Here is a 23393-nt window from a genome sequence, read left to right on the forward strand (position 1 = left end):
GTCCTTAGCAATAAATTCAAGCTAAAAAACTTTTCTGGTGCGTATATAATTTACACAAAGAACTTGCCGAACTTACTTAAAACACAGGCTCGAGACGAAGAAACTGGGCTCTAAGGAAGCAGCAAACAACGCAAAAAAAAAGGACTAAAGTAAAGAGAAAAAAAAAAAACGGCTCCCAAACTTTACCGTCTGCTTAAGAACTACAAGCAAAATTAAATTGGGCAAATGCCCAAAAAAAAGAGAGAAAAAAAACCTGCCAAATGTTGAAAACGAACACAAAAAATTAGTTCAGTTTCTTACTCTAATAATGTGAAACTTTATTAATTTGCTGCATTTTGCCAGCTGTTGGCTAAAAATTTACAGCTTGCTAATTTGGTTAATTTGGTTTGCTAGTAATTTTCCATTGCTATGCTATGCAGCTTTCACTTTCCCATTTTCTCTCACCCACATTTCACTCTTCACCATTCCCGATGGTCGGTTTTTTCAGCTGTGCCGGACCGTGTGCTCTATATACTTATCTCCTCTCCTGCTTGTGCATCTATCTTTCTCATTTTGTCTGCTGCCTGTAACGCATTTCATTAATTAAATTGCAATTTCTAGCAGAAATTTTTTTGCATTTTATTCGTTGAAGCTCTTCTTCAATGCGCTGCATGTTAATTTTACACTTTGTATAGCAAATGCTTTTTCACACTCTTTACTTGATTTTTATACACTGCAAATGCAAATGGGACTTATGCATATCGTATGGACGTTAGAGATCAACAGAAAGAACACAAAATTTAGCTAAAATTTCAGGCACAGCCATTAACAGATGTTGGTTGGTTGTTTTTTTGAACTTTTTAATAACAAACAGATTTGTTAACTAAGATATCTTAATCAGCTAATATGTGTAAATTGAATATAGAATTAAGACCATTGAAATTGCTTAATATACTTAATGTTTGATTGCTGTTAAAATCACAGAAACATTACTTTGCCTTGCTAAACTACTTAAACGCTAAAGCTTTGTTCTAAGCCTCTAAACATACTTAAATATATATTAAAAAGGCTTTAATTCCCCAACGCAGAAATTACATTTAAGAACGTTTCGGCAATTTCAATTATTATATTGCCCTCTAAAAACATCGTGTTATTGGTCTTTAGCTACTTTATGACTGATTCTGACTATAAATTAAGTTAAGTTAATCAAATCCGAATTTGATCTACGATCAGTTTTACACACTCTTATTAGAACATCAACCAAACTTAAGAATAATAGATCGATATATAAAGGATTTTTGATTATTTTTCACCTAAAGAAATATCGTAACCAAGTTGTTAATTCGTCGATACAAAATAAAGTAGAGTATTTTAATTTCGTTATAGATAAACAATGGCTAGCCATCTAATTTTTTTTTTACTTGTCTGTTCTGTTATTTTAGCGTACATTATTTTAAAATTAGTTTGGCTGCATTTTTTATTGAGTTGGTGAGAGTTTCTTTTGATGTAAATTGAAAGGCTGCGGCATCAAGAAAAAAAATGTAAATATCTATCTATACACATATATACGAGTAATATATGTCTATATGTATATGTTTGATATGCATAATTGAAATTGTATTCATCGGATGGGAAGCCATTTTTATAAAGGGCAAAGAGTGGAATATTTAATGGCCTTTTTTTGTCCTTTTCTATGTCGAAAATGTGTCTTAAAAAAGGCTTTAACCATGGCATTTTGTGTATTTTATTTGGAATTTAAAAATCTTATTAAAGAAATGAGTTTTAATTATTGGCATTAATTTGGACATGCAAAGTCTTTTTTTAGGGGAAATTATATTCGTTTGATATGTCAATAATATATTTTTTTAACTTAGGAAGTCATTAACAAATTTTAAAGAATACTTTTTTCTGTTTTATAATTTATCTCTGTATAATCAATTGAATATCAAAGCCATAGAGGTAATCAAAGGCAAATGCCATTTCCTTCTATTGGCAACATGGCGTATGAGTGTTCTTTTTTTGCCCTTTAGCAAATTTTCGAGATTTAAAAAGAAGATAAAAAATACATGACAGCCAATTAACAAACGATTTGTTTGACTTACTGCCATATACATATACTTGCCAATACACACAGTAACACACGCACACTCAGACACAATAACACACACACGGAGACACACACAAATGTATTTTGGCAAAGCTTTTAACCATTTTGAAACCTTTGAGAACAAGCATTTCCGGCATTGAATTGGGTGTGGTGAGTCATTGTATGTGTGTGCGTGTGTGTTTTATTTTAGGTTTATGCTTTGACTGAAAGAAAACCAAAATCTTGAGATTAAGCAATGACGAAGTGAATATACACTTACTTAAGTTGTACTGATTTTAGTTAACAGTTGAGAAGTTCATTATCCTTTAGATCAAATTTAATATATTAAAATTAACTCAAACCTTTTATAATTCCACTTATGAGAAATCAAAATGGAAAACTTATTTGGCTTGAGTTACAGAGACTGTTTAAGAATAAACATCGTGTTCATCTGAAGCGGCTTCACCAAATCAGATGCACTAAAGAAAACATAATACAACTGTACTTTTGTCACAAACAAGTAATCTAGCATAGGACTAGAATTACAATCAGCCACACACATTGTAGAAAAACACTTGTAATTCTAAACTAACCCAAAATATCACAACGGCAGGATGTCAAGTGGCCGAAGCCGTGCCCAAAAATAATAATAATTTTCAACCCCCGAAATCTTGGGTTTGAGTCTCATTAGAATAAGATATTTTAAGAACAATTGTTACCTCCTAGAGCCTAAGATTCCCTATATAAACTCCATACTTTTGTTAATAAAATCAGTTCATATTTTGAATTCAACGAATGAAGATGGTGTTTTAGTTTGCGGTGCTGAAATCCTATTCAGAGACTCTACCTCAACCTAAGACTTATCATGCAGGAGAAGACAAATCCTTTAATGTGTTGCAAGCTTTTAACCATTTTTAATAGACCTTTTCTTATTTCATGGTAAGAGCATTGTGTAAAAAAAGAGAAAAGCCAAGTGGTCTGTAAAGTAAAATATAGCAAAGCAAAATAAAGTAAATGTGGGCCTAAGAAACCTTGTAACCGTAACATAAATATTGTGTAAAAGAAACAATGGCACAGCCAGCCACAAGACCAACATCGTCATCATCATCATCATCGTCATTCTGCCATGCTCTCATGCCCTCATGCTGAGTATATACAGGCCACGGAAGTCGTTCAACTGCAAAAGTTTTTGGCAGAAAACTGTGTGGAATTAGTTATTCAACAACAAACAGAAAAGAGAAAAAAAACTCACAGCATAAGCTGCAATGCTAAAAAAAAAAAATAATTTGCCATTCATGTGTTATTTCTTTTCTTTTCATTTGTTTTTTTTTTTTTTGTTGCGGCTTGCCTCAACACGTCGGAGATTCATGCACTCATACAGGTGTGAGCAGTGCAGAGATGGCGCATTAATTGCGCTTGGCTTGGCATTTTGCGCCCAAAAGCAGGCAGCAACATTATTTGTGTTCTGCGTGCGAGTAGCTTAAAGCGAATGTGGAACACACACACACACACGCCCAGACAGTTTTGGACAAAGTCAGTGAGAGATAGAGAGGCAGATAGACTGTTGTACAAATATATGTATTTCTAGACCGGCAATAAAATAAATTGCAATAAAAATAGCAAACAGAATAAAGGGGAAAATGCTTTAACGAAAGAAACTTAATATAAAGTTTACTAAAAAGGTCAAAGAAAGCTTTTCGCTCAGTACAATTCAATTAGAGAAAAAATATATGCATTCACATTGTATGTGTGTATGAGTGAAAATCTTTTATTTATTTTCAAGTCCATACAAATTAAAATCTAAAGAAGAGTAGCTTAAAACGTTTTCATTTCGATTAATGGTTTACGGTTTCTTAAACATAAAATCAAATGCAATTAAAGTAAACTAAGAATTCATAAAATTTATTGCACAATAAAGTATAATCTTTAACTTAATCCTTAAAAAGAAAACTTTAATAAATAAATGTCAAATGTTTCACAAACTTAAGATGTTTGTTAAAGAGAAAGAAATAGTTCACCTAATCACCTTTGAAAACATTTTATTTGCATGCTTTGCCTTTTTAATAACCAAATGTTAAGCCTTAAAGAATTTGTTTAACGCTGATTGTAAACTCACGACCTTGTCTACATGGGACTCATCTTGTTAGGCTGACTAAGAATGTGCAAGTTTTGTGGCATGTATTTTGTATGTGGGTGTATTTTTTCTGGGTGTGTGTGTGTGTGTGTTGTGTTGCGTTGCGTTGCTGTTATAACAAACTTTATGGCAAAGTTATTTTACCCATAGTCTCTATGGGCATAGTAACACACAAATACACACACATTCGCGTACATCCTGATATGTATACTGAATGCAACAGCAGCATCTGGTGTTGCTCCTGAGACATGTTACAATTGCAACTGAGGTTACTGGTTTACTTTATATTATTATTTTATATTACATTCTTTTTATTTTTACTGTTATTGTTACTGTTACACAAATGAATACAGTCAGGTTTTTGGCGAACAAAAAATATCCTGTAAAGAATTTGCAGAGCTGTTCGATTTGCTGTTGTTTTCATTCACCACTCACAAACTTCAATATCTTAAAGTTAAACAATTTAATAGCGAATCAATGAACATGTTTATTTTCAAATAGGAACAAAAGCTGTCATATCTAATCAGAATCATCAGAATATTCCTGATTGTTTTGTTATTCAGAGTTGTTAAATGTTGTGTTTTGTTAGTTGTGAGAGTTGGAGCTGTTACTTTTGTTTGTTTTACTAAATTATTATATTATCCATCTTTTTGAAACGTAAAAATGATTAACTTTAGTAAATTCGCTTTGGAAGAGCAACTCGCTTTCTGATAACTATTAAGATAATGAATATATATTTGGATGGTCTAAGCAAATATATTTCAGTTTGCTTGCTTTAGCATATAAAAGTATATGCTTTTGGCTTACAGGGGACATGAAATCACAAATATACGCATCTGAAACTCGCTTTCTATTACATTTTCCGTTTCCCTTTTTCTATCTCTCTCTGCCTCGTTTTCTCCTTAACTTTATACCTGATTCTTTTCTTTATTCTCTTTTTTGATCTAAACCAGCAGTAAGAATATATACATTCTAGCACATATTTGTTCTAAAATAAGTGGGCATAGCCGCTTTTCGCTGGTTTGTTTCCTATGTTTACTAAAGTAGACCAAGAGATAAGGTAAGAGTTGGTGTTTGATTGGGCGGGTGGTTGGTAGACTTAGACACCAAAGATACAAGTGGGTAAAGTAAATATTTGTATTCATATAAGTATTTTTCTCACTGTTTTATTTATTAAATTGTAATATAATCAGCAAAAATAGACATTCTAACGACCTCTTCATTCAATATATGTATGCACAGAAATTGAATTGCTTTGAACGTTGCGGCAAGCAAAAGAGGAGTCATTTTTACTATCTTCTTTGGCTTCTGCGTTAACTTGGGAAAGTGCAATGTGTGCAAGGATTCTTCCTTTCCATTATACACACATATGCATATGTTCATGGGTATGTATACACAGAAAGCCCTTGCCGCAATAAATATCAAGTAGAAGAACAAAATTATGAGCAGATTGTAAGAAAAGTTTCGTCTCCAATCGATTTTGTTGGCTTGGGTGTTCTTAAGCCTTCAGCTTGTTTCTTTTAGCTTTTACATATTTAAAACATCTTCGAGGATAAGACAAGATATAGAGTCATTTGTTTTGTCTCATTTGACGTCTAGTCGACAATTCTCTGATTGGATTCACAAGCTTTGAAGTTGCCTAAGCTCTGTGTGAGGACTGAATGAATTATTTTCTCTTTTATTTATCTTCAATGACCAAAAGAGTGTTGGCCTCTTTCTTTTAGTCTTTTAAATTCAAAAAAATCTTCTTTTTCATTTTATTAACACATTTTCTTTGGTGGTTTCTATGGCTTTGCTGGCTTTTTGTTGAATATTTGACCCTTTTTTTCCTAACCATTTTGTTGACCATTTCTCGGATTTGTATCTAAATAGTTGGTCAAAGTTTTAATTTCTTGATATACCATGGAAATTGTGGTGCTTTTTGTCTGAGGGAAAAGTTTTTACTTTTGTGTTCTTGTTGTTGTTGTTGCATAGTTTAATGATTCATGATTGGAAACTTTAATTTATGTTTGCTGATTTCTATGAGAGAGTTGTTCCACATAATTTATTAGACCAGAAGATGAACGGGGAACAGGATGATAAAGTGGCAAACGAACTTTTGCCATAGAAAATGAGAATTATAGCAATTAATATTAAGAAGAGATATTTGATGATGAAATACAGAGGATCTAAGTAAACAGAAGTGGATATTATTTACAGGGAATCACAAAAGAGTCGAGAATTCCGGTAAATCTACTTAAATTTCATAAACAAAAATGTGTTTAAATCGTAATTTTATATTGCCGAAAAGTTTTTAGGCTTTTGTGGTTATTCCTGAAGAAAAATAAATATTCATCAAGTTTTCAAACGAAGCAAGCTGTTTGAGCTCCCGTGTGTTCACCTTTTCTCCGTCTCCATTTCCTATGTGGCCACTAACCACCTGGCCATCAATCAATCGAGACGGCAAAGTTTTATGTAGCTTTCTGGTCCGTTGCGGGCGTCTAACCAAGCCAATTAATTTGTGGTTACATGCCTTTCCCACTCATCAATAAATAAATATATATCAACACCGCTGGGCATTTAAATATTTCACTTTTACTTTGCAACTAACGAACAAAATATGGAAAAAAAATATTCATTGAAATTATTCGTATGGAAATTTTCGAAAGATTAAACTTTTTCACACTTTTCATAATGAACGTGGCCTTGTAAAGTTTCAACCTGAATAGTACAACATCTTTAATACAATAGAAAGTTAGTGAAAGAGAAGATTAAACTTTAAACTGGTTAAGTTCTGCTTTAAAAATTGATCTAACTTAATATTTTTAAAAATATTTAATCAAAAGTTAGTACAAAAAACTCTTAATTTGTATAAACTATTTCCATTCTGTAGATATTAACCTATTTATATGCCTTTGACTGTATGAGAATGAAATACTTTTGCTGACGCCAAGTAAATACCAATGCCAAAGTCGCAACAATAACAAAAAGCCTGGCCAAATGGCAAAAACTTTTGATTAAGCAAATTTTTGGTTTAATTAACTGTTTTATCTTTCTCTTCCTTTGTGCGGTGATATGAGGCTGAGGTGTTGAAACAAAGAGCAATTTAATGAGAAAAAAATCTCACAAAAAGAATTAAAGAAATTGCAATACTTTAGCGCATTCCAATTAGCTCATTTCATATCATCATGGTCAACGTTTTGGCCATCATTTTTCTTCACCTAATGCAGTCGAGTGGGCCACACACTTGAAGATTGGAGTAAATAGTCCAAGGACAACCACCAGGAGCATCGGCAGCAGTTGCAGTTGACACTATCTTAGGAAATTAGTTTCTTTCTTTATTTATTTTTTCTTGTATTTTTTGACTTGACATCATTTTAGCCATTAACTGACATACTCAAGAGCCCAGATAGTGGCGGATGAAGGACGCCCACTCCGTTGGTGGAATTTTCTTTTTGCTTCGTTTTCTTGCTGTGTAATGTGAATATTTGTGCATTCTTCGCCTTGGACTTCGTTTGCCCCCGACACAAATCTTACTTGGACATGCTGGCCAGGCAACTGGCAGTCATGCCAACGTCAACAAAAGGCTCAACATAAATCCAGCCCTGCTTTTTGCTCTTCATCTTGCCCTTGTGTGTGTGTGTGTGTTTGTGAGCTAAGCGTTTTTATTTAACTTTACACTTGACCCCAGAGCAAAATGGCTGCTTCAGCTGCTGGCACGCGCAGGCGATTACTTGTCTAGTAGTCCTTTCCCCTGCTTCATGGCAGGTAAATTGGCAAGGATGGCAAAAATGCTAAAAGATATGACACTTTGAACTATTATACTTTTAATGAAGAAAGAGAAACTATTCTATTGTTACATTAGCTATAAATTGGACTAAAATTTTTAAAATGCAAAAAAACTAAATACATTAGCATTAAATGTCACAAATAAGAAGAAGAAGCGACATTGAAGTAAAGGTTTGGGTCAACATGACGTATGTGTAATATACACAAAATATTATTGCAAGTTCGTTAGGGCTGAGGTCAGGAAATAGCAATGACTTTTGACTCTAGACTCTTTGGGTCTTTAGATTTAGGAGGTCCGACTTATGTTTAATATTCCAATCAAATTCAAATTTGATTTATTTACTAAGCTTAATTTTCTGTTTAAAATAAAACTTTAAAAATACATTTAAAGGTTAATAAGTTCAAGTTTATACTCAAAGCCAAACTAGAAGAGGGAAAAACTGTCAAATACTAACTAAATATTGAAATTTCAACCTCAGTTTCTTAAGTGATTAAATTTCCCATCAATTTTAGTTACACTTGTAAGGTATTAGCTTGCTGTCAATATTTATTTTACTTATGGTTCAGAATTTTTGTGGCTGTCTGGCAACTATTTCCTGAAAATCTGAAGCACACATTTCCTGGCTAAGCTGAATTGCCAACTATTTCTGTACCTACAAACTTAAAAAAAAATAGACAAGTTTTTTTTATGACATTTCCTCTTTGCAGTCTTTGGTTGTGGAATTTTATTTCCCTTTGGTTTGGCAGCTGCCAAAACATTTTCAAAGATATATTTTTTGGTTTAAGTAGATTAGTTGTGCGGTTGGACTGTTTTTGCTCACTTTAAAGTTTGCTATACCCAAGCAAAATGTTAACTAAACTAACGTTTGTTGATGAGAATATTTTTTGGAAACTAATGTCCGAACATCAAAAGCAACAAATACAAATTCAAGTGCATTGAACCTTCTTAACATATTAAAGTGGAGGAGGAGCCTCGCCCAAATCTGGGTGGTCATACATCAAAGCAATCAAATGGACCCAAGTGTATCTATCAAGCGATAAGTGAGTACGTAAGAATGAAAGTCAGCCAAATTCAAATCTTACTTTTCTGCAACACACAAATATAAAAAAAAAAAAAAAAAAAACGAGAAGAAAGGAAAAGAATGAAAGGAAAGTAAACGATTCCATTTATAAATTGAGTTTCACTTTGGGCTGTTGGGTAAGTTACGAGAGGTTGCGACTGGCCGGCAACAAATTATCGCCCTGGCACCTAGCCCGAATCCGTAACCGAATCCAAGCCCGGACCTGGACATAAACCAAACTGCCCCCTCTTTCTCCCTCTCTCTCTCTCTCCTTTTCATGCTCTCAATCTTTTTCTCTCTAAAAAAGGCAAAAAGGCAAATGAAATGAACTCCTCTTGTTGGGTAACAAAGAACTGACCAAGCAATTTGCCAACCCCAAAGGCTAACCAACACCTCATCACTCACAGCACAGGAGTAGACCCCAGACTTCGGCCTTAATTAAACAGATTTGTACTCTTGACTCTGCAACATACTGAAACAGCCAGTTTAACCGAGGTCAAGTTTTATGCCCACACAAAAGACTGAAATCTGTTTTGTAGTTTTACATTTTTTGTTTCTGTTCGATTTAACTGACTTTTGATTTGGCAAAAAGAAAAGAAACTTACTCAAAGATAAGAGGAATTCAATTGAAAATTGGTTTTGCCAAAAGTTGAGTCAAGGAAGGTCGGAGTTAAGGAAGTTACCCCAAGCTGGAATTTTAACTAAATTAGACTCAGAATGTCAACTTTGTTTTTTGCTGTTGTAGCTCCAAGTTAATCTTATCTTATAAGTCCTGCTGCTGCGTATCTGGTTCAATAACTAAAAAAAAGCTATTTTATCATAAAATCCAATCTGCGACCCAATAGTATTAATAGAAACGTAAAAATATCAAAGGACTTCAAGGAACATTTTTATTGTAGATTAGACAGAAACTTGAGATCCTTGTTTCTTCAGTTGTCCATTGAACAATTGAATGCCAGCCAGATCATTAAGATTTAGTTTCCTTGGATGTAGTCTTCTTTTTGTTGCCATCTTTTTTAACTGGGACACGTTTTACTTGCTACGAGGTAATAACAAATTAAAAATTTCAATAAATTATGTGGGAAAAGAAAACTCACCAACAGACATTTATTGGTCAAAGACTGAGGACGTGGTCTCTCTCTACGCAATTTAATGTGACGATCCACGGGTATATAATACAGTGAGTTCTCCTTTTCACGGAGCATAAAACGTTCTCCGCGTTCCGCATTCTCGGCAGTGCGTTCTGCTGTATATCGCTGATCGGAGATATAGTAGAAACTATTTTGTTCTGCATTGCGATTTGCAGGCTCGTGGGCATTAAAATTGATTAAATAACTGCCACAATCTTTAATCAGACTATTTGGTATATTCACTGGTGGAATATCAAATAGAACCTGAACGAATTCAAAGTTCTGAAGATTCAAATCAGGAAATATGGGCAATATGGCAATGGGTTTTGCCTTACTTCCCGGTTTGGTTGGATGACATGCCAGAGGTTTTTCAATACTCTTGAATGTCTGATTAATTAGCTGCTTCTGTTGCTGCAGCGATACAATTTCGACCTTCTTAGACTTCGACTCTGGAGGTGGTGGTGCACGCTGAAGACTGGTACGTGGTCGTGGTACATGGGCCCGTTCTTTGGCAAACATCAGCTGAAACTCCTGGGCGCGTGGATGTTCGAGTGCAGCTGCTTTCGCTTTGCGAGCCTGACAGTCCAAAGCTTCAATTTCATTTAGAATAGCTGCATCTCGTGGATCCATTTGTGCTGATGGATTCAGTGGTTGGTCATAAATTTGCTGATTAACCAAATCCAAATTGAAGAGACTCTGAAGACCCTTGAAATGAAAGACGTGTTGAGCTTCCAATTCGGGAAAAGATACAGGCTCAATGGTATAGTCTAGCAGATCCTTGCCACAAGGCAGAAATTTGCAGTCCACGGACAAATCGGGTAACTCATTGGTGTAGACAATTTCTCCAAGAAATTGGTTGCTAATAAAGGTTCATGGTTACTTGTTTTTTTAATCTAATAGTTATGGTAATTTTTTTTGTTAACTTACTGTTTATCATCTTTTTTCTTGGATTTTTCCATTTTGTGATATTCAATAGTCTGTAGCTCGTTGCACAATGATTTTTCTGCTGTGTCAGCAAAATATTTGACAACTTTTCCTTTTAGACAGAGTTACCAAAGAGCATTGAACAATTCTAGAATCAACTAAAGCCAGGGTATTCGACACAATTAAAAATAGGTCAGTGAAAAGGTAGTTTCTAACACTTTTACATAACTTAGCAAGCTTACAACACTGCCCCTACAGAAACAGAATTATCAAGGCGTTCTCTGTACAAGATGACTTGACAACAATTTCTGTTTTATCATTTAAAATAAAGACTATTTTATTTCAAAGGACTGAAATCGCGATACAAATCTGACCAAATTTGTTTATTTTTCTGTTTATGCTGACGACTGCTTAAGGCGGTCTCTTTGTTTTTGTTTGCCACAAAATTTCAAACTTTCCAAGATTTTTAAATACAATGATTAAATTTTCACCCCAAATTAGAGACAGTATGATTAGATTGGTTGAGCAGCAGCAGAAAACTTTACTTACATTCGAGAAAAGAATCTCAGTACGGCGTAACGCATTAGTGGCTCTTACCTATTATCTTAACACCCACTGATGGTGGCGCCACCCACCTCGAAAGTTTCATCTTGGGTTGAAGAGCAACTTTAAAGCCTGCTCGTTGCTTGTCATTGTGAACAAATCTCTCTCTTAAACCACAAATGCCTGGACCAGTTCACTTTGGCAACGACCATAATGAACCCTGACATCCTCCCTCCACTTCTCCCGTACGCAGTGTGGCGTAAGCTCATCACGTGCCACGCCTACCGCTTCCGCGTGCGCGCTCCTACATTCAATTGTTGTTGGTCATAATGAGGTGAACCAAGAAGTAGTAGCTAGACCAGCTGGCCAGCTTTTTGTGAGCCAGAGCTGTGGCTTGGCTCGTGCCAAATTAATTGATGCGACAATGGCTGAGCAATGACTAAAACTTGGGCCTCAAAACTCAATCCAGGGGTGCCGCATCATGAACTCATCATCACATCAGGAGGGAATCGAGGGAGGTGGCTGTTAGATTTCCTACCCAACAACCAGCACACACACACACACACAGTTGGCTGAGGCTGTGCAATTTGCGTGAGGAATTTCATTAGAGGCAAAGTTCCTGAAATCAAAATTTAATTTATGCTGACATTGAAGTGTCTGTGGGGCAATTAAATCGACCGAGATGGTAGGAGGCCACGCCCCGTTCTTTATTTCAATGTGTGCGTGTGGGTGGCTGGTTGTGGGTGTGTGTTGATTAAGTACCCGCTAAGCAATATTTTTCAGCATAATGATAGCTTGGCACGCAGCTTTTCAGTGTTCACTTCGTTTAAGCCTTTCACACTGAAGGCTGTCCTCTCAAGTCCATTTTGATGGCTGACTGATTAGCCAGGCGATTAGGCTTTTGTCTTTTAAATTTATGACGGCTAAGCGCCTTTTCGGACTTGACCTTGCTCATCTGATGGTCTCCTAATGGCAAATGGAAACAAAAATTTTGTCTTCTAGACAGTTATTTGGCATTTAAGTTCCATTAACAAACTCGATTATGCCAATCAATTGTAAATGCAAATCATTTAGTAATTAAAATTGAACATTTCATTCAAGACATGTTCCTTAAATTTGTATAAATATCTGAAGTACTTATAATGCTACCATAAAGTGTCCATCTTTAATGACCTTGCTATACTTATAATACCTTGAGGGATAAGTACTTCAAATAAAGTTCATTTATTTAAAGACTAAACCAATAAATTCATTCATATTGGCTTAAAAAATGACTCGAAAAATAATGAGTTTGGTTATTAGCTACTTTGTCTGTTTTTTTATTTTCTTAAGTAGACAAAAATGATATTACCAATATCCTGAGGGAGTGAAAACAAGACACGAGTAAGTCCTTTAAGAATACAATGCAACGTTTAAAAAGCAATTAACTTAAGTTGGGTATCTTGGCCAGGTTACAGTTGATAGGTTGTAAATTGATTTAGTTTTTTTTTTTTTTTTACTGTGTATCTGTTACCTGTATCCTGTTTGGCAAATGTCCTGTGCGGCACGCAACTGAATTCCCACACAACAACCTCATCAGAGTAATTAAGCAGCCACGCCCATATCCATGAGTCGGTTTTAAACGCGCATTTTACTAATTAAGTGGCAAATGAATGAAAATGCTGGTCCCTATCCCGTTCTCTGATTTTTCAATTGTCCTATGGCCGAATCCTTTTTGTGACATAGAAGGCTTAATTATGCCAAATGTATGTATGTAGGAATGCGTTTGTGTGTGTGTGTGTGTGTGTTAGTGTGGGGATTTCATTTTTGTAGGCGTGACTTAGGTTCAACGAGCATTCGTTTTCATTAGCAGCAGCAAAAAGAGCAACATCAACGACAAGCATTCAGGTATCCAGGAATCTAGGAATCCTTTAGCTCAGTTTCAGGTCAAGTTGAATTATTTTAATGATAGCTGACAAGGCAAATGGCTAAACACGACCTGGGACGACGAACGAAGCAACGTGAACGTGGCCAATGGAGTCGGATGACAAGCCGCATTAGCATGCATTACATCAGGACACTTTCCTTGGATCCTTCGTGTTTGGTTTACACCAAAAAGCATGCTGTAATTACTTTATGTCCGAGTCGTGTTGGACTTCTACTATTTTCGGGGCAGCAGCCAAACCACCAGACAGACATACAAACACGGAGACAGGCTGCCTGGACATAATTGTAACCAGACCACGCCCACACAATTAGAGACGCCCCCGCCCCCACCCACAACACATTCACGAGAAGAAGAAGAAGCATAAATCATAATTACTTTGCTCCTGCCTCCGTTGACTCGGCTGGCTTTTTCCTGCTCACTCGAGTGAAGACGTTTATTAAGCGCCATTACCTCGGCATATAAAGTGCTTTCTGCAGGCACTTCCTCCCTTTCCCCCTATTAACCCACTTCCCCCTGGGCGGTGTGTGTGTGTGTGTGTTAGTGGGTTTGTTTGTTTGTGCCTCTGGTACCCACTACAATTGATTGCACTGTGGTTACGGGTCGAGTAATTTGTTATTGCTATTTCACTTCTCGCCTTCCTGTGCTGCCTTGTGGTTTTCCACAGCTCTCAACACCTTACTTCGTCCTCCATTCTTACAAATGCACATTTAGCCCACTTGCCACACCCTCCAAAATGTTGACTTTTTCTCTCTTATTTTCGTTGGCATTCTTTTATTATTTATAATTTATTTTTCTTTCATTCAACAGAATGAAAATTTAAGAGCTTTTTCATTATTTGCCCTTTGGCTATTTTCGCTTTTGGCTCATTCCCATATTTACCTTTTGTTCTATGCATAATTAATAATTATTAATAATGCAGGAAAAAAAATTAGATATATCTAAATACATTTTCCATGAATATTTTGTGGTTGTGACAGCTTTGTGGCTTATGCAAATATGGCAAGTATTAGATATATGTTTATTATTTTAGTTATTAGTTTGTTAACAAACATTATCATATGCCAAAATACCCTTTGCCTCTGTCTCAGGGCGTTGGGATTATTAGAGAAAGCTAAATACAAAGGATTGTCTTGTATGACAATGAACTAAAATTAAAATTCCCTTAAGGTATAAAACGAATGCTATAAATAGTCATTAGGTTAGTCGTTAAATGCATGACATTTTCATCTTGTTTAATTTTTGTAATAAACAAATCCGAGGGATGTGGAAATCCTTTATAAAATTGGTCTAACTTGTGGGTCTTCAAAGTAGTCTTTAGAATGAATTCATTAGAGAGTATTTCGAAATCGTCAGCCACTGCAATTTCTTTCTTATGTGAGCAGCAAATAATTATGCATCAAAAGAAACATTGAAATTTGTAATTCCATTTTAAATTCTTATTAATCAATAAACAAACTGCTCAAAGTTCAATTTATTTGGACTTATTGGGAATTTCGCAGAAAGTTTTCTCTTTATTGCGACTGCATCGTTCACCTTTTGGATGGATGGAAAGTTTTTTCCTTTTTGCCTTGCCACTCATCAAGGCAATTTGAAAGGCACTTGAAAAAGTTTCATGCACAAAAGCCATAATAAGGCTCATCATAAAATTAGAATACGAAAAGTATGAAACAAACAACAACAACAACAACCAAAAGAAAGAAAAGAGCAAATACAGAATAACAAAGCCAATGCATAAAATTTTCACTCATGCAGGTGAGAGAGAGAGAGAGAGAGAGAGAGAGAGAAAGAGAGAGTGAATAAAGTGGAATAAGTTCAAAACAAATCGGAGTGGATGTACTGTAGAATGTAGAGTGACGAAGATGATGAAAAACTCTCAACAGTATCACGTATACGACCTGCAGGACCTGAGCATAATAAATGTTTGTTGTTTCTGGCTTGTTAGCTTACTGGCTGGCTAGCTTGTTGGCCGTCCGGCTGACAAAAGCTGTTGCGGTCACTTGGAACTAAAATAAAATTTAATTAACCCCAATGTAAGGTTTTGGTTGCCAAGTGAGTATTTGAGTATTTGGTACGTAGTTACTTTTGTTTTGGCCAGACAAAGGTAAATTGCAATTTACCGGATTCTCGTTGTACTTGAATTTCTCTTGGCTTTATTCTCTGAGAAGTGCCTTTCAGATGGGCAGGGGGGCTGTAGTGTGTGTATGGGCAATGTTGCAAATATGAGCTACACGTCTAGTAAATTATAGAGGTTAATTTGAATACTCAAGTGTAACAAATAGACAGACAAGTGGTAGTACATAGAGAAGAGAGGCAAGCAAATATTCGCCACATAAGTAACATATGTAGATACATACATATTTACATTAAATTTTTCATTTAAACTTTTGAGTAGGTACTTTTCAAACATTGTGGACCCCGCAAAGCTCTCACCTTACTAACTCTGCACAATTTTCTAGACTTTTGACTCATTTTTAGCTTTCAGATTTGTTCCAAATGTGCAAGAAAAAGAATTTTGATCAAGCAGAAACTAAAAATATAAGTTTTACTTGCTAAATTAATACTATATATCTCGATTCTGTAAAAGGTGTCCTGTACCTTTTTTCTATTAGAATCTGCAGCCATTCCTTAGATTTGGACTCTCCAAGTAGGAGCTACTATGGCATTATGTAGTGCCTGTTTGCATCTTATTGGCAATTTGCTTATGCCATTTATTAGCCAGTTTAGTTTCGACCTTTCGATTCTGCACGTTTTTAGAAAGGATTCAATGTGATCTTTAAAAGTAAGTAATCTATAATAAGGAAGAAACAGTCTTCCTTTAGTAAAGTTAAACACTTTTTGCACAATTTTATACACTTTTGAAGGAATTTCCTTTTGAAAAGTTGTTAAATGTATGCGCTTAGCTTGTGGTTTTTTGACACGGTTAGTCCTTAATGTTTAAGCTTTGGCGGTCTTTAATTAGAATTAAATAAGGCGCAAGACTTACACCCATGCACACACGCACACATAATCTTATGCTTATCTGCTTCTTAACTCAGTCTCTTCTTCTCTGCGGAACAAGTTGCTGTTGTTGTTCTTTGACACAATTAAGCAACTTTCACTACAGATTTCTGTTTTCGCATGCAAGCTGATAACTTGCAGTCCAAACAATGCGACGGAGAGTGCCAACACATAGATAGTGAGATAGAAATTTAAGATTTGTTTTATAGACAGACACAAATACATTTACAATACATATTTGAATCAACTCCTTGGGGCACTACATTATTGTTTTTACCAAAATTTACATTCAAATATGTGTTAGATACACAATTAACTTACTCAACGCTACTAATTGGCAGATCAGTTTCTTTTGTTTGGTTTTATGGCTTCAATGGCTTGTATTCTCATCGAATTCACCACATTCACAACAAGTCAACAATTAAGTTTACATATTCAATTTATCATTACAATATCGGCCTATTTCATATCAAATAACTTGAAATTGATGCAATGCATTTGTGCGAAAAGTCTATTGTGAAAATTATTTTGTTAATCTACTGGGGAACTAGATCAAATTAATATTTTGCATTTACCCCAAAATATACATAATTATTTACATTTGTAAATCATTTTTGTTTTGAATTACATATGTGAGCAACTGAAAGTGTGTTCCCAGAGCAAGAAAATTTAAACTTTTATTTATTCAATTAATAATACCAATTATCTTATATATGATATATGCAATTGTGTTTGATATACAGACTAATATTTATATATTAAATTGCTGAACAAATAAAAGTTTTAAGCTTTAAACATTTTCATTTGGAACCCTTAAAAGTAGGCTATGCTAGTTGTATTTGGCGCCGCTTTTGTTGCACGTTGACTTAATCAATAGATTATATGTATATATAAGTCGAACCCACTTAACACAGAAAAGCTATTTACACGCACAACCAAAACACCAACTTAAAATTTCGCGAATATTACTTTTACGCTAAAAAAACACATGTTTCCTTTTTCAGATAACAAAAGAGTATTAGAATTTTGTGTATACCTTAAAATTTAACATTTAAAAGATAGATTTTTGTTATGTTTTTGAATGAAAGACTTTGGTATTTCTTAATTTGATTTAATGGTTATTTGTTTATATGTAAATAGGCATTAGCACATAATCCAGTGACTTATAGTTGTCTAGTGGACTTGGGAGGGAGAATACAAAGGAAGAGATGGGCGCCAAGGACACAGCAATGCAGCTACAACTGGTATCTGACCATCAAGAATAATGCACTTCCTTTATAGTAAAATTAGAGAGGTCATCAGTGCAAAGTTTAACATAACAACATTAGGGTTAGGTCAGTAAAATTCGTCATATTTGATAATATCTAACCATAGCATTTTAATTTAGGTGTTTATTTCTAATCATTTTCATTGACTGCTTAAAAAATATTTCTAACAATCTCATACTTGGATTTTTGTTTTGCTGCAATTCATTTTTTTTAGATAATAATTTATCGCAGTTATTTTTCAAGGTGCTACGCAGAAGATGAAAGAAGTACATTTTTCTCTTGTCCTTCGGTTCATTCTTGTTACTTTTTACACCTCCCTTCAAAACAATCAAATATCCGTTACGTGCCCTTTTCTTTTATTACATGTATCTAAAATTTACAACCAAGTATATATAATATTCAATTACACTATCCCCTTACACCCCTAGCTCTATCCGTTTCAAGCACATTCTGCAATTTTCCTGCAAAGCAACTGAAAATTTGTTATACTTGCCAAATTACAAACCATTTGAAGTGCAATAAAAAAGTCCGTAGTGTGGAGAAACAGTAGCAACGGGAAGGATGTCAGTATAGTCAGGGTTCCAAATTCATCCATCAGGAGACGGATAATGCAATTGAGCAAGAGCAGCTGTCTGTAGACGGCCACGCCCTAGGCAACGCCCATATGCTTAGTTTTAGCCACTTGAATGCTGAAATGGAGTTAAGCGTTGAGCAAAGTGAAACGAAGTGCAATGTGATGAAAGTGTGACAATGTAAATAGTCTTGCACGCCCACTCACACATATATGTACGCACACCTATACACACTCTCATATGTGTGTGTGTGTGTGCGCCTGGAACATATGGAAGAGCGTGCGTGGCTTAAGCCAACATTTCCGTTTCCGTTTCCAACTCTTTTTCCCCCCAAGTTTCTTTAGATTTCACAATTGAAAACGAAGGCAAATGTCTGTATAGTGTGTGAGTGTGTTGGTGAGTATGTCTGTTTGCGAGCGAAATTGAAGCATTACATTGTCGAGAGATGTTGGCATGTCCTCCATAGCAGCCAAGCCCGTCTCTGCCAATACCTTGCACCTTGTATTTTAGAACCTTCCTTCAGGATTCTGGGTCCTGGCCTCATTTGCAGCTTCAGCTTCAGCTGGCTGCCTCGTTACACGTTAGCTTGTTATGCTTTTATTCCGGGAGACCCTTGTACTTTTTCTATTACGAAGAAGAGTGTTTTTCTCTATATGTGTGTGTGTGTGTGCGTGTGTTGATGTTGTTCCTTTACTCCATTCTTCGGGCTTTTTGAGCTTGGCCTTGTTGTTGTCCTTGCGCTTTTATTGCATGTTTTATGGAAATTTTCAAACATTAGACGGGCTCTGCACATCAAACGCATTTAACGCATTTTCAACAGACTCTCTCTCTCTCTCTTTCAACGTGAAACATAGCCAGGCTAATATATGCATGTCCTTCAAATCCAGAGACCCAGCCAAGGGGGTTCAATAAGTGAGAATAACTTCTTTCATAAATGCACCCCATTTCTGATCACTACGCCCTTGCTTCTGGCATTAGCCTAAAAGCCAATTTGGCAGTCGTCCTCTATCAGGTTGTCTCCCCTGAAGCGCACCTGAGCTTCACTGTGCGTATAGCAAATTTCATGCCTCCACCCACTTCTACGATATCTGCATCTGAATTTTGGCTTTTTGAGCATGGAGAACACACGCACACACACAAACTGCTAATTTGGTTTGATGTATTGCTCCAGAGACATCCATCAGCAGTTGAAGCTATGATTCTGTTTGCCTCTGCATCACTTCGAGCCTGAACAATGAACAATGAATGGGCTGAAGCCAACAAGCCTAAAACCAAAATTGATTATGTGAATTTTCTACATTTGTATCCTGTTTTTGCTCCATCTGAGATCTCTGAGCCTTGAAGCTGAACAATTTTTTTTCCTTACCATTGATTGATTTAAACTATAATCACAAAATGTATCAATATCTGCTTTAGGCCGTTCAATGAAGTCTGAACAATTAATTAGCAAATTATGCACATGAAATTGTTAATATATGCAGACAATGTTATCTATCTTTAATGAGTGATCTAGAATTAAACAGATATACAGTCTATAATAGAATGTATTCAAATGTTTATTCATTGGCATTTATGCATACCTGATATTAAAATTAAATAATCTGCCAAAAAATTTATCTAGAGTCTATCTGATTATCAAGTGAAGTGAGAAATAAATGAACAAACATATCTTGAATTGGTTATGGGGAAATCTTTATTTAGTTTATAATAAACTCATGATTCTCAAGTCGTTAAAACTAGAAATACATATGCATTGAAATACTGAAATACTGAAGCTAAACTTACATAGACGTTTAATTCATGGCTTATATCAGTGCACATTCCACTTGTGGTTGGATTTTTGAAAGCCCACCCTTTATAATTTTAATATGTAGGAACAGGTCAACCAATTTGTTTCTACTAATTCAATCGACCACTAACCTTCTTATATTATAATTACATTTACAAATTACATCGATTTCCCATTATGAAATTGTAATTATTAGGTTATCTTTATATAATGTTAGTGAAGAGTTGTAATATGTTAATGTAAAGCTTCAATTTGGTCTTTATATTGAGATAGTGAACCGCAAAATCTTGATCCATATCTCTAACCGATTTCAAAATGCTTAAAATTGGCATATTCCTTTCGGAGTTTTCACTAATCAAACCAATTTTAAGTTTAAAATCCCATTTTGGGTCAATAGAAATTCTGATTTTGTAATGTCCTTAACAAAGAAATATTTGAAAAACAATGGAAGTTTGAATAGATACATATATCTTTATCAGCTGAAACAATTCATATTCAAGTGCAGCTGCTGCTAAATTTTAATGAATTGTGTTTAATATGATAACCAAGCCTGTGGCAGGTTTGTTTAATGCAGCCATGCTGATAACTGCAAGGCGGCAGAATATGCGTCATAGATTAAAATTGTCCACGACCTCGGCTTTTTGCTCTCTTTCTCTTTCTATTGCAATGTTGACATCATTAATTCAATCAGTTTGAAGTAGCAGTTGTAGTAAAAGTAGGATCAGCATTGGGAACAGCAGCTGGAGTAAATGTTGGCAGGATGAGAGGGAACCATCACCATCATGATGGGGCAATGGCTGTGGCACAAATGCTATTAATTTTGTGCTAACACAAATACAAACACATAGCGAGAGCCATAAATTCATTTATAACTTGGATGCACACACACACATACGCCCACATAACAACAACAACAACAGAAAAAACACATACCGTATTTGTTGTCCGGTCAAATCCACTTTCACTTGACACATAAATTGAGTTAAAAGAAATGCCAAATTGAATTTTATTATACAACATTTGCGCTCGATTTCACACACAAACGAATGAACGAACCCACGAACGAACGAAAAACATTAAAAAAAAAAAAAATGAAAAAGGACCTTAAAAATAAAATTGAGACTAAAGTGAAACAAATCCCAAATCCCGACACGTGTGCCATGTGATTTGTAGAGTCCTTTGAAGGAGAACTGTGCCAGTAAAAAATTTGCATGGCATCTTCTTCTTCGCCCGGCCTAAAAAACCAAACCAGATTTGACAACATCAAATGATGGCCGAAAATAGTTTTCTTTTCTATATGCAAATTATATGTGTTTGCTTTACTTTCCATTTTTTGTCCATTTTTGTTCTTCTCGTCCATCTTTTACGGCCTTTAAGGACTCGTTGCGCATTTAATTGCAATACGAGGCTGACTACAGGGGGCAAGGGAGCAAAGCATAAAGTATAAGAACATTTTATGACTTGACATTACCAAAGTGTTAACGATGAACAATGTACAAGGAACACGCAGATTGTTCGTGTCCTCATCAAGGATTTTTTCTTGTACGTGGACTGCCACATTTCTCCAGCCCCCAAACTATGCATCTCTTCCCTTCCCACTCTTTTCCATTCCATTGTCTTCGCACCCATCTGCTGGTGTCTGCCTGCCTCATTATAATTCGTCTGGTGTTTGCTATTTTTATAGACACTGTTGGAGCCATTGTCAATTGTTTGTGCACTCGAGTCTAAAGACTCAACAGAACTCAAGGCATAAACAATAAATAACATAAAAATAACAAAAACAAAACAAGAAAGAAAAATAAATTTCAGGACCAAAACTAAATTAAATGTTTACTGAACTTAACTTGAATTTTTCACATTTTTGCAAACTGAATTTTCAGAGATCATTGTGCCAAATTTATTTTATTTGAATATACATTTTAAGCTTATCATCGTAAAGGTTGCCAAGGCAATAAATTTTTCGAAAAATACGACTTGGAATACCACAAAAATATGTTTGGAGGTATGGATTTACTTGGCTTTGGCCTTGGTTGAGTTTACTTTTAAAGACAACAACAATAATAATACCTAATGACTAGGTCGAATAATGGGTCAAGTGACTTTCAGCTTTTGGGCTTAGCATTTTTCAGTAAATCAAATTTATTGTCTGATAAGAAATATTTTCACATTTTAAATGTGGATTAAACATTTTATCTATTGTGTGACCCACTTAATAGATCTTTAGTGTCAACTACTATATATTGCTATACTTTAACTAGTATCAATATTGTTAGTATTGGAACTGAATTATGTATGTACAACTCTGATGGTTTTCAGACACTTTTTTCTACCTCTTTTCCCATTGGTATTTATGTGCTGATTTTCAATTGCCATCGCCATTTTAATTCATCTTCAATTTTATCCTCCCAGCTTGGTTCTATATAGCACTTGACATTAGGCTGCATTTTTATTTGGCTCACGTTGTTTTGCTTTTGTCCGTTGGTCGTAAATGGAACATGATGTTGACAATATGCATGGCATGGTCTATATGAATACATCTATAAGGACTATAATCAAAGATGTTCTCTTTTGCGAAATCTCCTAGTTGAAAACATTCAAGAAATGGTGAAAAGATAGAATAGGATAATAGGAACTTGCACTTTCTTAACTGGATCTATTTTAGAAGGCAACTCATAGGTCGATTAATTTATAAGATAAGCACATAACTTCCAGTAGTAATACAGTTTAATGACTGTCATAACATTTTAATCCTGCATCGTATCAATTAACAGGGATGGCAAAGTTTTATTTCAATGAATTTAAATTCTCATACCCCGACACTAAAGATTATCTCCCATTATGTCTTCGATTTCATTGAAATGAGATAAATGCAACATTAATTGCTGACGTATAAGGGGTATCCAAACATGAATTGGGGCTATTGTATTTAATATTTAGCTAAATTGTGTAGGAATTAAAAGTATGATTATTATTTAAGTATGGTAGGACTATTATATGCATCCTACTATACTTTTTATAGACTGTTTTTTAAGAAAACATAAGTGGTTGGATTATTAATCCTTTCCCTTCCCTCCATCCCTTTCTTATTTAGCATTTAAAGATTTAATGTTTTTACTTTTTCGTTAAAATTTAATCATGCAATTTGATAAATTTCTGCTTTTTGGAACGCCCTTTAAAATCTTTATGTTCTTTTCCGGCATTTATTTATTTATTTT

General features: G+C 35.0%; 2 protein-coding genes across 4 annotated transcripts in view; one reads left to right on the top strand and one right to left on the bottom strand.

The window, feature by feature from the left end:
- dpr3 (defective proboscis extension response 3) overlaps positions 1–23393 on the top strand; it is a 49523-nt gene that overhangs the window by 13248 nt on the left and 12882 nt on the right. The gene's annotated exons all lie outside the window — the stretch shown is intronic.
- LOC137581157 (RNA polymerase II-associated factor 1 homolog) lies at positions 9902–11160 on the bottom strand. Its single transcript, XM_068295339.1, has 3 exons — positions 11086–11160; positions 10126–11017; positions 9902–10067 (listed from the first exon to the last, which is right to left on the bottom strand). The coding sequence occupies exons 1-3, from the start codon at positions 11115–11117 to the stop codon at positions 9996–9998; spliced, it is 996 nt and encodes a 331-aa protein (XP_068151440.1). The 5' UTR covers positions 11118–11160; the 3' UTR covers positions 9902–9995.

Source organism: Drosophila tropicalis, unplaced genomic scaffold (assembly GCF_018151085.1).
Source record: "Drosophila tropicalis isolate 14030-0801.00 unplaced genomic scaffold, ASM1815108v1 contig_845, whole genome shotgun sequence".
Taxonomy (NCBI): Eukaryota; Metazoa; Arthropoda; class Insecta; order Diptera; family Drosophilidae; genus Drosophila; species Drosophila tropicalis.

Excerpts from the sequence above, each read along its gene's own strand:
- LOC137581157 (XM_068295339.1), bottom strand. The coding sequence starts at position 11,117 with ATGGAAAAATCCAAGAAAAAAGATGATAAACA. Across the intron at positions 11,018-11,085 it reads AAGAAAAAAGATGATAAACA|CAACCAATTTCTTGGAGAAA; the intron begins GTAAGTTAACAA and ends AACCTTTATTAG. Across the intron at positions 10,068-10,125 it reads TGACCAATAAATGTCTGTTG|CAAGTAAAACGTGTCCCAGT; the intron begins GTGAGTTTTCTT and ends ATTACCTCGTAG.